The 18,736-nt window shown below is 32.9% G+C and overlaps 1 protein-coding gene across 4 annotated transcripts in view; it reads left to right on the forward strand.

Moving 5' to 3' along the window:
- The window catches only part of LOC145266488 (uncharacterized), a 167,585-nt gene that overhangs the window by 145,137 nt on the left and 3,712 nt on the right, over positions 1-18,736 (forward strand). For all 4 annotated transcript variants that reach the window (XM_080122207.1, XM_080122210.1, XM_080122208.1 and 1 more), the window contains 4 exons: positions 873-953; positions 8,022-8,099; positions 12,058-12,251; positions 15,759-15,845. In XM_080122207.1, coding sequence (XP_079978333.1) covers positions 873-953; positions 8,022-8,099; positions 12,058-12,251; positions 15,759-15,845 — 440 coding nt within the window. The remainder of the gene's footprint in view (positions 1-872; positions 954-8,021; positions 8,100-12,057; positions 12,252-15,758; positions 15,846-18,736) is intronic.

The raw sequence follows: 18,736 nt of genomic DNA on the forward strand, positions 1-18,736 counted from the left end.
TTTGAATCTCGTAATCCATCACCTTTATTTACCAATCAAAATGACTGTTTAAAACATAAGTTAATGATGCAAATCTTTAGCTGGAAAATTGATGTTGTTTGCACTTTTGACGGGTGAAGTGGTAATAATGAGATTGACAAATTTGTCGCCTTGTGTATCATAATTCATTTCAGTAAATGAAGGAGTGAACATGATAACAATAAAACTTGTATAAGATATAAAGAAAGTGTGTTATTCCAAAGAAAACATATACAACTTACATTGCTTGTAAGCCAGGAGTCAAAAGACATGACTAAGTATCTCATACGAGTAGAATGAAGAATGGTGTTTTGTGATTTAAATGGGAATCGTTTATTTTGTTGTTTTTTATGACAAATGTAGAATTTGGTGTTTATGTTTCTCCTGATTAGGACATTTTATTGTTTCTATTGACAAGTCAAAATGTCTATCAGTGGCAGATATACTTCACGACAATGGCTCTGCGTCAGAAAGAAGGAGCGAAGAAGGAGTTTACAACATGAGTTCTGCATCAGACAAAATACAGAGTTGCTTTACAACATGCACTCTTCATTAGAAAGAGAAAGGCGGCGATTTTATTGTGTCCCCTTTGCTTGAGAGTCTAGACGGAAAGAAGAAGAGCAACTCTTTTCTTGAAACTATATGATTTTTCCAACTTCCGTTTATTTGCTTAGGTCATCCTTTTGACCTCTAATCCATCAATTATTCTTCCTATTCAAATTTGTATCCCTTACTATGTAACACACAGCACCTGATTGTTTACAATCAAATGCAATTTTATATTCCAAATACTTCAAAGAAATGTTTTATATATTAACAAGGTTATTTATGTTGTTTACAATTTTTATTGATAGGTTATTAGAAAAGAAGTTCCGTTTACTGAAAGGCGAATCAGAAAAGCTGCTTTATGAAATTGTCTGCAAACAAATCAAGACGTAAGTGTTCACTTGATAATACTTGCGAGATAATTATGATGGTGTATTCATCTTTTTATGTTTGACTTTTTTATTCTTTGCTTTGGCTGATTTGGTTCGGCTTCGTTTGTATCAAATTTACTTTTTGGTGATAATTTATGCCGGAACTCTACTTATTGTTAACCATTCATCGTCTTTGACCAATTATTTTACTTGTAACCGAGTAGAAAATTGCGTGTTCATGCCTTTATCAATACTATTAGTTCGTAAATGAGTATTTTTTTTACTGAGTGGTCACCGCTTACCAAGGCCTAAAGGCTACTCAAGTATAAGGGTTAATGAGTGCCGGTTGCCAGTACGGCAACACCGTGATGATCGGTAGAAGTGCAACTTGAGTAGTGTTTGTTTTTTGACGATGACACAACGGGAACTTGTTTACATTAGATATTAAACGACCATGTCAGCTGGAAAGCAACCTCACGGTATTGTCTTCTACGAACGGGTATACAATCGGTATGGTTTTAACTAAGCTTAACCGATTCCATATGATGCGACAGTATCTATTATATCATTCACAAACCTACACATTGTGATGATTGTTGAGGGACGTTCATCATATTATCATATATATTATATACTATATCAAATACCGTATTACTATATATCGTATTACTCTATATCCAAATACCATACATCATATTACCATACATCATATTATCATATATCATATTATCATATACTATAATATCTTGCCTAATCGTAAAATATGCTTAAATATAATACCGTACTTTAGGGTAATTGCGCCAAGTCTGAGGTAATTGCGCTAACTAGTTTAAAGTGCTTTTTGGCAACCACGCATATAAATAGCACTTTTTTTTAGTTGGCGAAATTACCTCCGGATTTGGCGCAATTACTCCAAAGTACGGTATTTTAAGTTATGTAGACTTCATATTTATTATTATAGAGTCAATTCTCTATCGATTATTATATATTATATTATACACAACTAGCTGGCAGCCCGGCGTTGTCCGGTCGTACAATACGCTTAAACATGATTGTTTTTATTTATGCAGATGGCGTATTCATTATTATACAATCAATCCTCTATTGATTATTATGTGTTACGAGGGATAATTTCCCCGGTGGACTAATTCGCAAAGAAGTAAAAAAATAAATAAATAAAACAAATAATAATGGTAATGTTATTCATCAAATTCCGTCTGTGTTTGTTTACAATATCACGTCAGCTGAGATTTTGGTTTAACGGTGAATTCTCTGGAAAAGTCACTTCTGGTTAATGTTTAGTTTTAAAATATGCGAACAAAGAAATGATTTGCGGTGATTTTAAATGGTACTTTTCTTTTACTCATTTACATATTTGGACTCATTAATACCAAAAAGTTTAAATAAAATGATGAAGTCCACCCGGGTTTTAACAATGAGACATTTGATCAGAATATCATTAATTTGCTTTTTAAGAAGAAATCATTTGCTGAAATTTTATCTCTCCTGTTGGTGTAACGTAAAATATTCCCTTGTAAAAATTATTCATTTTTATCTATAAGACAGAAATACTATTTTTAAGATCCTATTTTTTTCGATTTTCGATATTTATTGGGTGAATTTATGTACAAAACATATCTAAGAACACTGTCAGATATATAAATTAGCTTTGTGTGAAATTTGCAAAAGATAGGCTCAGCCGTTTCGGAACCTATGAGAAAGAAACACACGCACTTATATAAAGTGATTTTTATATAATAGTAGAGATAGAGATATTTGGTAGTGATTTCAACAATACGAATAAATAAAAAAAAATATGACGTGGGTGTCATCAGCTAGTATAGAAACCAAAATATATAACGTTCCAGCCTAAGTCGGCACTGATTGAGCTATTGTCAGATGGATACAAAACAGTTTAGTCCACTTACGCCTGCGAAGTTCCAATTTTATTTAATGTTAACCCCTTAACTGCTATTTTTGTCGGATAAAAAAAGATCAGAAAAAAAAACGGTCCACAGAAAATGCAATCATTCACCCCATCTCACTGAAAAAATGAAGCCAGACAGAAAGGCATAGTGATTTTATAAATTAGATTACTATATATAATAATATCCTATATCATATAACTATATATTGTATTATCATCTATCACATTATCAAATGTCACATTATCATATGTTATATTAAAATATATTATATTACTATAGATCGCATCATCATGATCATATTATCATAATCATATTATCACTAGCGCGACCTGTGGAAATTCCCCAGGGGATTCATCCATATGTAATATATTGGTGTTGGCATTCAGTGCGGAGGCGCTATGATATTATTGTACCTTTTTTGTTAAAACTGAAACGTTTTTATCTAAGCTAGCACGGACGCCCGGCAAAGCCCAGTCGTAAAGTACGTTGAAACATGATATTTTAATTCTTGCAGATTTCGTATATATTATTATAGAGTTAATGTTCTATCGATTTTTATATATTATAAAGTTGCAATTTCAAAAATAAAAAAATATGTCCATATGACTTGGGTGCATTAGCTTGAATCTAAACCGAAATAAAAACTTATGAAAAAAAGAAATATATATATATATATATATATATATATATATATATATATATATATATATAACTTGAGTTCCGCCAGCCATAATCTAAACTGAAACCAAAACTTATGAAGAATTCTTGATAAAATTCTTTATAAAAAAAATAGATTACTGAAGTGCCATGAGTTATAATTGAAACCGAAACCAAAGGTAATGAAGAATTCTTGATAAAATTATTCATAAAAAATAGATGACTTAAGTGCCATCAGATATAATCGAAACTCAAACCAAAACTTATGAAAAGTTTTTGGTAAAAGTATGGCAAGAAATAGAAGTACATAACAATTAAACGACCCGGATGTAAGCGCGACACAGAAAATAACACACATGCTATCATAATAATATATAGATTATCTCTTCGTTGCCGTTTCTGTAACATATTTGTTTTTTAAGAAAGGGTCGTTAGCCCTATGCTCAACCCCCAACCTGGAAATCCAGGGATCACTCTTTGTCTGCTTTCTATCCGTCGACCTTTCTGGCAAGGGTGGTCCTGCCAGGAGCTTTCGCTCCCGCCAGCATAGCTCTAGGAATCATTGAAACACTCTAACTCCTTCACCGCGACAAGGTGGTAATCCAAGAAGGCAACAAAGAGAACCCCTACTTCAGCGTGTAGGGAGCCTTCTGAGTCAAGTGAAACTCGTATGAATGCTAGTAGCCAAAGCCGAGAGGACATTAACAGTAGGATGAGGGAGGACCTTAACACCACGAAAACCAAGATCAGACAAGGGCATTGGAATATAAGAACAATGTGCGAGACGGGCAAGCTTGCAGGTAACCTCTGAGAGGAGACGTTTTAACCTTCATGTGAGTGAGTGAGAGCAGATGGACTGGATCTGAAAGGTTGAAAACCACCACTGGAGAAACCGTCTTCTACTCTGGAAGAGATGACAACCTACATCTTGAGGGAGTTGCTATCATCATCAAGAAAGGTGTAGAGCGAATTCTGCCAGAATGGAAGCCCGTAATAACAGATTAATTTGTGCGAGACTGAAAGGCAAACATATCAACATCAGCATCATCCAATGCTACGCGCCAACCAACGACAGTAGCGAAAGAGACAAGGATGACTTTTATAGTCAACTGCAGAAAGAGATGGAGATAACATCATGCAACGACAAAATTATCATCATGGGGGACCTCGATGCCAATGTTGGCAATGACAACGCCGACTTAGAGAGAATCATGGGAAAGCATGGGTTGGGGACCAGGAACGATAATGGCGAGACACTGGTGGAGTTCTGTGTCATGAACAATTTGGTGATAGAGGGCGGGGCCTCTTCACGCATCGAGACATCCACATGCACTGGAGCTCACCAAATGGAAGAAACAGGAACCAGATTGATTATTTGATGATCAGCGATATGTGGAGACGCTCCCTGCTAGATGTGAAAGTCAAGCGGAGTGCAGATGTTGGCAGTGACTATCACCTGGTGACGGCACTCACCAAGACTAAACTAAAGGAAATTCCTTTAAAGATGCGTTATGATACACAGTGACTGAGGGACAACACAGGTAAAGGCTGCCTTTATCAGCGACTTAAGGAATTGGTTTCAGATTTGCAGGATATGCCTGAACAACTAATGTTTCGTCAATCTTCAATCCTTCCAGACCACCTGCCTTCGACGAATATTGAGGATATTCTGACCTGAGAAGATCTCAAATGAAGACCAGCTAAAGAGATGCCATCAAGAACATATGGGTCTAATCATCAGAAAACGGCGATGGAGGTAGATTGGGAATGTGCTCCGGAAAGACCCACAATCAATTCTAAAACAACATTACACTGGACCCTAAATGCAAAACGAAGAGAGGAAGGCCGAAAGCAACTTTGAGAAGAACGGCGGAAAGGGAGAGGAAAGCTATGCAGCATTCATGCTGTTCACTGGCTACGCTGGTTCAGGATAGGCGGAGGTGAAGGAGGTTTGATGCTGCCCAACACACCATTGATTATGATGATGATGATGATGATGATGATGATGATATCATATATCATATATCATACTAGCGGCGGTTCCGGTCGTAAAATACGATTAACTATGCTATTTTAGTTAACTTATGATATTAACTACATTCAAAGCTGGTGACGTTACCACAGTACCAACGTGACACATATATGAACAAATTCAAAAATAAACTAAGATGAATGTACAAAATGTATTACGATTTTTTCAATTTTGACCTTTTGTTGACCCCTTAAAACTATTTTAACCGGTTAAAGACCCATAAAAGAATGGTTCATAAAAAATCCAATCATTTGAGGCCCCTAGCATCGCTCTGCGACTTTTAGTTTCGGAAACATATTTTCAAAGTCAATCGAGTTTGAAAATATGGAGACAGACATACAGACTAACAGACGGGAAGACAGACAAACATAGCTTTGTATGTGTAGATTACTAAATATCGTATTATTATACTAGCGGGTGGGGGGGGGGCTTTGTCCGGTCGAAAAAATACGCTTAAATATGATATTTTATTTTGTCTAGATTTTGCATATATTATTATAGAGACGTGATTTCAAAAGTTAAAAAAAGTATTTGGGTGCTATCAGCTAGACTCGAAACCGAAAGCAAAACTGTAGCATTCGAAGCTGGTGACGTTACCACCGTACCAACATGAACTAATTAAAAATTAAAAATTAAAAATAAACTAATATGAATGTACAAAATTTATAACGACGTTTTCAATTTTGACCCATTTGTAAACCCTTAAAAACTATTTTAGCCGGGTATAGAACCATAAAAGAACTGTCCGTAAATAATCCAATCATTTTAGGCCCCTAGCGCCATGCTGCTACGATTGGTTTCAGAGGAAATAAAGTTTGAAAGACAGATATATACCTTTTTATATGTTGGATTAAAGAGTTGTAATTTCTAAAGTAAAAAAAATGTATTTGGGTGCCATCAGCTAGAATCGAAACCTAAAGCAAAACTGTAAAACTCAAAGGTGGTGAAGTTACCACTGTATTAAGGTGACACGCATGTGAACGCGTATAAAATAAGCCAAAATGAATGTACACAATGTATAACGATTTTTTTTCAAATTTTACCCATTTTTGACCCCTGAAAAATTATTTTAATCTTCTAAAGACCAATAAGAGAACTGTCCGTAAAAAATCTAATCATTTGCGCCCCCTAGCGCCGCTCTGCGACTTTTAGTTTCGGAAGAGATAGAGTTTGAAAATAGAGACAGACAGACAAATAGACAGACGGACATAGTGAGTAAATTAGATTATCAAATATCATATTACTAAATATCGCCTTATCATATATCATATATCATAATATCATATTATCATATTACCATATTAGAGTAACACGAATGGGCATATGTAAATGACATTGGTATTCACTTCATAATGAACTAGTGGGGAGGGGGTTCCGGGTTGTCTCGGTCGTAAAATACGCTTAAATATGTTTTAATTTGTCCAGATTTTGTATATATTATTATATAGTCGTAATTTCAAAAGTAAAAAAAAAACAGTATTTAGGTACCATCAGCTAGAATCGAAACCGAAAGCAAAACTGCTGAGTTCAAAGCTGGTGACGTTACCAGTGTACCCACGTGACACGTACAGGAACTGATTAAAAATTAAAAATTACAAATAAACTAATATGAATGTAGAAATTGTAAAACGATTTTTTCATTTTTACCCCTTGAAACTATTTTAACCGGTGAAAGACCCTTAAAGAGACGGTCCATAAAAAATCCAATCATTTGAAGCATTTGGCGCCGCCCTGCGACTTTTAGTTTTGGAAAAGATACAGTTTGAAAATATGGAGACAGACGTATAGCCTTTTATATATTAGATTTTGTTTTTATTAACAAAAGAATAAGTCTGTTGTGAGATGTAAGCCTCCACTTGACAACGTAAAGATTGATCAAAATCTTATCTGAACATTACTTTCCCATAAAATACCCTTGATGTCACGAAAACATTGATTATAAAGAAAACTATTTAAATGATTAAATTAACATTTTGCATCAGTTGGATGCATCAAATTTTTAAAAATCCAAAATTAAAATTTCGAATTCTTCGTGATCAAAATCAAAGGTCAATGTAATATAAGATTCCAGGCTTTATTAATTACAATACAAACCGAGTCATTATTATTAATATTATGATTAATATTATGATTAATATTATGATTAATAGAATCGACATTATCTCCAAACTATCACTTAAGCTTTTTCCTTTATATGACCTGAATGTGCCAAAATGAAAGCAGTTCTAAAATAGGCTGTGGTAGATATTTTGACAAAGTTTTATAACTATTAATCAAGCGATGTGGGCACTCAGCTGTACAGAAACAGATAAACCTATGACAACACAATGAACCGAAAACATAATCTCATATGCGGAGGCAATTAAAAATTACTAAATGCTCATAAAAATGAGTAAAGAAAAATTAATAATTTATTTGCATATCTTATGAGACTAATTTCCTTTTTTCTCTTTTTTTTTTTTTTTTCAGGTCAAAATCAAAAGATATTTTGGAATTTCTTTTTGAGTACGGAGTCGATGTCAACTTCCAGTTCCAGAATAAGAACACGTACGTGTAATTACAGTCGGTGCATTTGGTAAATAATGCCTCCTTGTAAAATCTGTTTTATTACCGTTGTGTAATGCTGTGTGTAACATTTAGTGCAATATAGAATACTAGCTGAATTACCCGGCGTTGCCAGCTTGTATTCGATGTATTTGGATATTCCGTCCTCAAACATATATATCTTATTGATTAAACGAAACATTAATTCATAATGGCTTCTTTTTCGACATCTCCATGAAGTAAGGTCAGTAGGTGCGTTTTATTTTATATAAATCTCGCCAGTAGCCCTAATCCTCTTTTCTGGTTTCATCTTTTTTAGTTTATTCTTTCTTCTTTTAAAATATCATGTAATAATTACAATTATGATTTGATATCATAGTGCATATCTGAAAACTGTTAAATCTCCTTTTGTTTTAACTATTTAATGTATAATATATATAAAGATGGCATTGGTAATCTATTCTGTTAATGAAATAATTAAAATTTAGTTTTCAGCAGTGCTTATATGAACACTCGTAAATGTACCTGTAGCATTAATTTTGAAGAGCCTCCACATAAACATTTTGAGTGTGACTTTTAACATCTGTAAATTGAGAGTTTTCAGGACTTCCAATGCGTGAGCAATCAACATACGACTGACCATGAGAAAAGCAAGGTGTCTGAATGTTAGGTAAACCAACTTTGAGGCTTTGTCCTTGCGTTTTATTTATAGACATGGCAAAACAAATTTTTATTGGGAATTGTAAACGCTTGAACATGAATGGCATGTCAGAAGGAATAAGGAGAATCTGAGGAATTAGCACAGTTTCATCTTTAAAATTTTCAGTTATTATAATGACTTCCAGAAGATTAGTTTTCACAAATTTTATTGCTAATCGTGTGCCATTATGCAGCTTAGTTAAATCAAAATTTCTTAATAATATAAGTTTTCCTTAAATATTAGGTTATGTGGCATTCCAAGCGATTGTAGTTAATTCTATAGGAAATTCTACTGCCTGATCTTCATTAATAACACAATAAATGGATCAACAACTCTTGCCAAAGTGTTAATTGATCCTATTAATAACATCATTTCTAGATGTCAAGAATCCTCTTTCACGAAGCTATCCAACATTGCAGAAATTTGGAGCAATATCTGAGAAAACCTTGGTCACCAGATCACCAATTAGATTCACCGTCTGGCCACATGGTCATTTGTGCAATTGAAAATCTCTAATCAATGTTATTTAACCAGTATCAATAAAAATGAGGTGGTTTGAGAAAAGTGATGTAGATTGATTATAAAATAAATGTGTTCTCATAATAATAGTTTCCAAACTGAAAACCAAAAACGTGGTCACCACATAGTATTGCAGACGTGCTGAATTGTCATATCACATTTTAAATAGAAAGAAAGAATTTGGGACTGAATCAAACGTTCGTTTCCCAGTGACAGCAGCACTTTTTCTGGATAAACCACTTATTGCAGACTATAACGTCTTGTTTGACCTATCTCTTCATTTTTACTATTCTAAGGATAACTTATAGTAAATTCATAGTTAAATGTTAATAAAGTTCTGGTGTAAGATGATTTTGGAATACGGTGTAAAAAGAATAGAATGATACTTACAATATTGTAATGACTTGGCAACTGTCGTTTGGCACTTCTACCGGGGGGGGTGAACATAAACTTCATAATTTGAGGGGGGAGGGCAAATTCAAATTTTATTGAATTTCGTTTAAAAATAATGGACAACATAACTTCTGTTTATGTTTGGCTGATTGCTTTCGTGTCAATCTTTCATTGGGTGATTTTAGTCTCGAGGCGGTTTTTGGATTGTAAATTTCGACTTTTATAGGTTGTCAGATATACTGACAACAAATTTTTCTTTCGGTGTTCTGCATTATGTATTTTTCTAATTCTTTTCTTGTGTTATCTACACAGTTCTCTATACTAACTAGCTCTCTTCCACCGTCTTTTCTTTTCACATAAAGTTGGTCAATATCATCCTTTGGATGTAGTGCATTGTGCATTGTCATTAGTTTCCTAGTTTTCTAATCAAGAAGCTTCAGTTCTTCTTTGGTCAATCGTATAAATGCCCCAGAGTATCTTACAAGTGACGCTGTTCATGTCCTTTAATTAGATTTCCACTATGTAATTTCGTTTCGTGGACTTTTAAGAATTTTCTTGTTCTTTTGATGTATTCCTTTCCAATTTTCTCTTTTATTTCTGTTGTTTTAACACCCAAATATCATGTTCACCTAGTGCCCTCATCTCTGTTTGGTTGGGTAGTATCATGCGCGCACTTTTCCATGCTGAATTCCATTTGGAAATTCTTACTGAAGATTATGGTTGTGTTTATTATTATTATTATTATTATTGTTGTTGTTGTTATCATCATCATCATTATCATCATCATTAAACAGCTAAGACCTTGATGCATAATTCAAACGTATATAGTTAAATGAAGCGTTGAGGGTAATTAAATCTGTGTGTGTGTGTGTGTGTGTGTGAATGAATGTTGTATGAAAGTCAGAGATCGTATGTGTGTGCATAATATATATATATATATATATATATATATATATATATATATATATATATATATTATTTTATTTTATCAACAATTCCTTTCTGTTGCAAGTTTAGAATATAATTGTCTATAATACCAACTCAATTATAATATCAACTCAATGAATTTTCAAAAGAGTTTTCAGAGCATATATATATATATATATATTTCAGCCAATCTAACCTTCGAACTTCTTTAGGTGTATTTTGTCAAACTCAGGAATCGTTCTGTGGAACTAAGGAATCTACATCGAATTTCGAACAGTAACTTTTATTTAATCCATTGGGATAGCATGTTTTCGTCCCGTCAGCCCTGACCTGGTACAAGTAATTGTCCATCCTTTCACGAAACAGCTTTAAGAACCTAACGACAAAATAAGTGAATTTCTATTCATGTAGGTTGTGATTTTATTCAATTTGCGTATATATATATATATATATATATATATATATATATATATATATATATATATATATGATAATATCAGAGTTTGTATATGTGTGTGAGAAGAGTCTGCCTCGTTGTGGCTAATGTGTTGGGCAAGGTTCATGTGTGTTTGCATAAATAGCATTAATGGTGTGTCAGCAGTGTTGGTTTGTTCAAATTAAATGCTAAATATGTGAAAGTCCTTTCGTCATTTACATGTCGCTGCTGGTTACTGTTGCAAGTTGTGCACGTGAAGCTGAATTTTTTAGATGAATATTAATAATTTGTGTCATTTTGCTTATTCAAACTACTGTTCTCAACTTGAGTGTTATTTGCACTTTTCAGCCAATCTAACCTTCGAACTTCTTTAGGTGTATTTTGTCAAACTCAGGAATCGTTCTGTGGAACTAAGGAATCTACATCGACAGTAGCTTTTATTTAATCCATTGGGATAGCATGTTTTCGTCCCGTCAGCCCTGACCGGGTACAAGTAATTTGCAATTGTATTCTCTGTATCATTCGCATTAATAATTGAATTTTCAATTTCCAAAAGAGTATTACTTACAACAGAATTTTACCAATTATATCGGTTACGCAGAAAATTAGGGGTTACATGGACCAAAACGTTATGTGATAAACATTCAAAATAAGAACAACAGAACAAATAATCCTAATAATATAAAAACTTAAACTATTTTTCTCATAGATTTTGCTTTATAGACTTCTGTTTAGCAAATTTACCCAACTCATTTGAGGGAAGTCTTTTTATAAATGTTTTGTCTAACCTGACCTGTTGTTGAGTTATTGAGTTGTTCAGTAGATTTTATGTTCATATCTGCGCATTATAATAGGCTGATAATATCAACATTTGACTAACCAATAGTTACGCGTGGGGTTATATCACCCATTATTGTATTACTACAGCGTCAAGTCTTCTATTATAAAAAGCTGGTTAGTAACAAGGTTCATTTTTTTATTTCCAGAGCTCTCCATTACATTTGTAGACTCGGATCTTCTGAATTTACCGTAAAGAGTTTATTAGAACATGGAGCATGTGTAAACGTTCTAAACGAAGAATCAATGTCTCCTTTGATGGTTGCTGTCAAAGATAACAATCTCAAGATGGCGGCCATTCTACTACAAGCTGGGGCCAGCATGACAAAGGAAAACGATTACGGTATGGTTTCATTTATTTTAAGAAGCTGAAGCATTTGCCGGCTGAACAGTGATCATTTTTTAAAGTGCATTACTTAAAAGACAATATTACCATTTTTTCAAAAAATAGTTATTTAGTCATCATCATCATCATCATCATCATCATCATCATCAGGGAGATGACGGTGGCTGAGTGGGTGTGCCATGTTTGAATCCAGTTCGTTCCACAAAAACACTTTCACTTAGGGATGTTGACAACCATCATGTGACCAATTCTGTAAGTACCTAATGTATTTCTTGAAATAATTTTAACTAGATCCGGGCAACAAATTCCAGCAAGAATTGCTCAATACATCATCATCATCATCATCATCATCATCATCATCATCATCATCATCATCATCGGTTTAGTGTGTGTCTTACATCTGATATGTTTTGGAGGGCTTTTAGAAATTGACTTCTAAACTAATCTATCTCTGTTTACGTTTTTATTCCTCCCTCTAACTCTCAAATCCTGGTGTGGATGAAAAGTTTACCTCCGAAAAAGGGGCACCCTCAAAACAAAACAAAAATAAAAGCTGACTCAGTCTAGAAGTTCTCAACTAACTGAGAACATAGAAGATGAAGGGTAGCATCAGAACAGATACTACATTTCTCTCAGCAACATCCTAGTTATCAAGATGTTTGGCTTCATCTGGAAACATAGTTTCTATATTGTCGTCGTCGTCGTCGTCATAATCATCATATTCCGTTTGATATGTTTTGGAGGGCATTTAAAAATTGACTTCCAAACTAAACTATCTCTATTAATTTTTATTTATTGCAGACTATTATCCTCATCTTTTTCTTAGATGTTGTTTCACAATGTTTCGGCCAACCACTCCTCTGACCTTCGTCAGGTGGTAACCGCGATGGATAGGAACTCTGAATCTCCTGACTGCATTCACTGCAAATACTACATACCGTAGTTGTTGACGTCTCACCACGTTTTAGCGGTTACCACCTGACGAAGGTCAGAGAAATAGTTGGCCGAAATGTTGTGAAACAATATCTAAGAAAGATGAGAATAATAGTCCGCAATAAATAAAAATTAATAAATAATACTCATCTCAATAATGAACTCCAATTAAATAATATATAAACTATCTCTGTCCAAGTCTTTATTTATCCTTCTTTCTCTCAAATTCTTCTGCTATCACAAAAGGAAAAATGATTACAGTATGTCTTTACTCATTTTTAGAAGCTGAAGCATACGTCGCTTGAGTAGTGATCATCTTTAAAAGTGCATCACTTTAATGTATATTGAATATCGAAATGAGCAATAGCACCAGATTTTCATAAAGAAACTATTTAGTTATAAGCATACATCATCATCATCATCGTCATCGTCATCATCGTCATCATCGTCATCGTCATCATCGTCATCATCATCATCATAATAATAATAATAATAATAATAATTGGTTTTGGACAGATGTTAGAAATTGACTTTTCGGTATTAATAAAATGGCTGTATTGTCAGTAGGATAATGACGAATATTACGAGAGGATTACAAATACTAGACGAAAATAATAAAAATCATTTTTTATGAAGATAGTTTGTGACCAATATTTTTTTACATTGGATTTGAAGAAGGGAAGCAGTCTCATAGTAATGTGTTCTCTGGTTCTTGGAAGAAATTATGTATATTAAAAATCCATTTAATTTCAGACACAAAAATTTAGAAAGAAACATTCTGTAAGTTGTGGTAGAGAGAGGAGTTCTTTCTCCAAAGCAGGAACTAGAGATTTAAGCAGAGCACCTACGATGGAAATAGTGCTCGAGTAGAGAAAGACTGGCAACGTCTTTTGTTGTATGCTGGGTTATATAACGAGTGTGTATGTGTGAGGTGTACATAATAAGTTTATTTATTTTGTTAACGTGTCGTCTATTTGGATTCATAAATTTTGTGTCTATTTGGATTCATGAATTTCGTGTCTATTTAATGAATGTGATGTCTTCCAATATGGTGTATAAATGTTTTTTCTTGTTGATGTGTGTATAATGGGTACCTGTACGTGTCGACATACTAAACAGTTTATAGACAGAAGGACGGATAAACATCTTTTACATTTGTGCTGGATAAAAAACGACATACCTTGAATCACAACTATTTTCGTCTGTTCCCTTCTTCACAACTACATATGCTCATTTACCCAGTCCAGTGCTCTCATGGTTGCCATCGTCTATCTCTATACCACAACCCCCAGTTACAGACTGATTTAACTAACTTCCTATGTGTAAATCGAAAATTCATTACATCATCACTACATATAGTCTATCTTGCCGGGTTTTTGTCACGTATCTTTGTTTATATTCTAATATTCTTAGTGAAAACATAACTATCAGAATGATACTTCATCCATCAAGTTACATTCCTGGAAACTATTTAATGTAAATATTTTTATTCTTCTAAAACATAATTTCCCGCGTCGAACAATAATAATCCTCATAATCAACCATCAACAAGATTAACCAATGTTTTCCGGGAAGCTAATAACATAACACTAATCTATGAGATAGTGGCTATAATAAAAGAAGACGGCATCTTCAACTAGGTTAAAAATTGATTTTGGACTTTGTCAAGCCAAGTAAGAGTTCTGTGAGCGATACCTCTACAGATGTTGAAGTAGCACTCGATCTTAAGATGTATCTGACTTATAAAATATAACATCAGGATTTAGGTATCCTGTGGAATGGCAAAATGATTCAATTATTTTTCCAGTAACGTTAGCAAGAGGTGAATGTGAGTTTTCTATTTTGGATCTGGAGTGAATGACTTTAAAAATTTTTATCAAATTGTGGGGTTTCAGTAAAGAGAGAATAATTCATTTATTCATAGTTGAACGTTCACAATTTTCCAACCACATTACCATGTAAGTGAACAAAATTTTGCTTTTAATGGAAATAATTCCAGACACGACATGAAGCCACTTGATGCAAGGAGCTAAAAAATATATTACTTCAATGTCAAAAACTAGCCAGTGTAATATGGATAGATTCCGTTCCAAAAAACAACAATTCTATTCCTTTTTGCAAGAAACGTTGATCATGGAATATGAAGACTAAAGGACCAAATAAGAGAAGTAAAAAGATGCCGAAAGTAAATCCAAGATGAATTTTGTACTCTTCATCTTGATATCAAAATAGCAATTTCATAAACTGCATTGATATGCATTACACCAAACATGCAACTCTGTTACTGATCAGACAGAAGGATATCATTATATGTGTTAGTTTGATCTTCATGTGTTCGCAGGGAAAAAGAAACGTAGTCTAGCTGGAGTATGGGATCAGCATTGAGGAAGTTCGTAACTTTGGTAATTTGCCTAATAAAGGGCTCAGGCTCCCAAAATGGGGTATTCAAAAGGTTTGTGATATGATAAGCAGTCTGTTTCTTTTTAAATCTATTTATAAAAATGTATTTACGATTTTGTAAAAAAAAAAAACACTTCGTTTTTGTTTTTCTTTTTTCTTTTTTTTTTTCAGATCAAAGTGCTTTGGATTTTCTTCAAGATCCTGATGAGTGGGTCAACTCCGATCTATTTTCTGAAGAGATCAAAGAATTGGTCATTGGTCAGTGGATTTTTATTTATTTTATTTTAAAAAACTGACTCATATGTATGTATATATATATATATATATATATATATAGCGAGAGAGACAGACAGACAGACAGACAGACAGAGACAGAGAGACAGAGACAAAAACAGAGACAGAGGGGTGGGAGAAAGAGAAAGATTTTATCTTCTTGTGAGAAATAGTCTCAGAGAAAGTCAAAGGTCCAAAATTGATATTTGCTGTGTAAGTTCTCTTGACCTTTATAAATGTGTTTAATGCATTTGTGGAGTAAGGGGGAACGATGGATTGTGTTATATGTTCATATTTAGTTAAATAAATTTGACTATAAAACTGCATTAGAATTATTTTGTTTTTCCATGGAAATTCATTGAAAATAATCATTAGTCATTTTATAAATTAATATTTATATTATAAAAATACAACAGAAAAAGTTATTCGCATCTTTTGAAAGCATTATTCTGTTTAGTCAAAGTTGAACATTTTTATAAACCGAGTAATGGTGTATAATTTTTTATAAAACCAAGCAATGCTGTATATTCTTTATTAATGCAAAATCATTTTTAATGTTTTTTTTTTTTTCTGGGACATCCAATTGGTATCCACCCTCATCATAGAAGAAGACTTTTTAATTCTGTTTTCCTTTTTGTTCCTTTTTTCCCTTATTTTGCTGGTGTTGTTATTTTGCTGGTGTTGTTATTTTGCTGGTGTCGTTATTTTGCTGGTGTTGTTAAATCCGGATGTGGAAGAGAAAAATTGTACGCCTGATCGTATTAATAACATAAGACTTAATGTTTTAGTGCATATGATAATTATCACTATTCAATTTTAGCAAAACTCAGTCAACATACATCAAACCTGATTTTAATAAAATCGTCAAGAAGATCGGATATGCAACTTCTCTTCCACGGGTAACAACGCCTGACAAGAAACTGAGAAAAAAAGAAAAAAACAAAAATTATAAATGATTAGGATGACTAAAAGTCTCAGAAACAAAATAATCAAAGAATCGGTTTTTATTTAATAAAAGATTATACAGCATTCCTCAGTTTTCTAAAGATGTTCAAATTTGACAGCAGAAAAGTGTTTTTAAAACTGTTTAAACATTTTAAAATACATTTTAAAATTGATAAAATTTTAAATTTATCGATTTAAAAGAGCAAAAACAAATGCAGATTTTTTTTAATAAATAAATAATTTATTAAAAAGTACGTTTTTAGTTTTTAGCAGAATTTTCGTCAGGGTTATCCAAGATTTTTTTTCTTTTTACATGCCATGCTGTAGATGGTAATGCTTAGGACGACATTAGATGTTGTGAAACAAAAAATTCTGAACTTGTTTTCGTCTTTTAAATTGTTACATTTTGAATTTGTATTCCTATATCAACAGTGCTTATTAATTAACAGTTGAATTTTTATTTTTTTTAATAAAAATTAATTAAAATCAATACATGCTGATTTATCTAATAAGTATTAAAATTTATTCAGCAGCAACAAATCATAGTCATTGATAAAGTGTTATTTTTTCAAATCCAATATGCAAATATCAGGAAATTTCATCGAATGATCTGTTGAATGTTTTCGATGATCCATAGTGTGGTGTATCATTAACAGACTAAATAGCGTGTAATCAATTATCAATTCGTTGCTGCAATGATCAATTGGAGAATCAATCTATCGAGAAGAACGGATTTTCATAACTTGTTGTCCTCTGCTGATGCGGTTAGATATCAACAGATTTCCCCAATTCTGTTACTAACGAGAATATATATATATCAAGACAAGTCGCATTCCGTAAAAGAAATTTGATTTTTACGAAGAAAAACAATGTCATGCCACTGGGACATTTTCCATTCTTTCTGTAGAGGAATTGCTATTTCCAATATTTTGACTGATTTCAACCAAAGCATTTCTATCATTTTGCAATCATCTCTTCTTCACGTAACTTGTGTAACACAGAAATTGTCATGGAATAATAAAGCAAACTCTGTACTGGAGTCACGAGGAGACACTGCTTAGATTCAATACTATTAGTTGTGTGTTTTTACTACAGTTAACTTGGGAAATTCTTTGGTTGCAGTTGTTCAGTTTTTAACTCATTATAATAGAAATCATTATTTTTATGATAAAAATAATTCCTATACATTTCCCAGAAAAGCAACCAAAACAAAAATGGGATAAAAATAAATAATGTTATTAAAAGCAAGATAACTTACTCTTCTACCTACCTGAATTAGGTTTTGTGTTTTAACTTATTTTTAATTTTAACTTATTTTTTTATTCTTGTTTTTTGCAAAGCATGTTGGATTTGAATGAAATATAAACTGTGTTCTCATTAGAGCTATACCCAAGCCTCGATAATCGCTCAAAAATTCAAAATTAAGCAAAATACTTATTTATTTTATCCAGTAAATCTCATCAATCGTGCGAAAATGAAACACACAAAAACTTATCCAGGGAGATAGAAGACTAACTCATATTGCCTTTGGTAACATTTTTTGTTGCATATTTTTTTATTTTTTTCGCTCTTCTTTTTGTTTTGTTGGATATTCTGGAAAACCACAATCATTTCTATGCATTTTTATCATAAAATTATATCCAAGACATTTGATAGTAAAACTAAAATACAAATTCAAAGCCTAAAATGCTTATTCCAACACATTTTATTTAAATTATTTTAGTACAAGGATGATTCCTGGTTTTGAACCGCTCCTAGTTGAATAGCCCACCAAACGACCAGAATTTAAACTTAAAATTGAAACGCCAGTGTCAGCATCACTAAATACATATCTCACCATGAGAGAAAAAACAGAGCAAAGAGCACAGGTGCAATTACACACACTTGTTTGTCCCCATTTGTAACATTAAAGGCATCCGACATCATTCCCT

Source organism: Euprymna scolopes, chromosome 41 (assembly GCF_053919585.1).
Source record: "Euprymna scolopes isolate OS-2025 chromosome 41, ASM5391958v1, whole genome shotgun sequence".
NCBI classification, from domain to species: Eukaryota; Metazoa; Mollusca; class Cephalopoda; order Sepiida; family Sepiolidae; genus Euprymna; species Euprymna scolopes.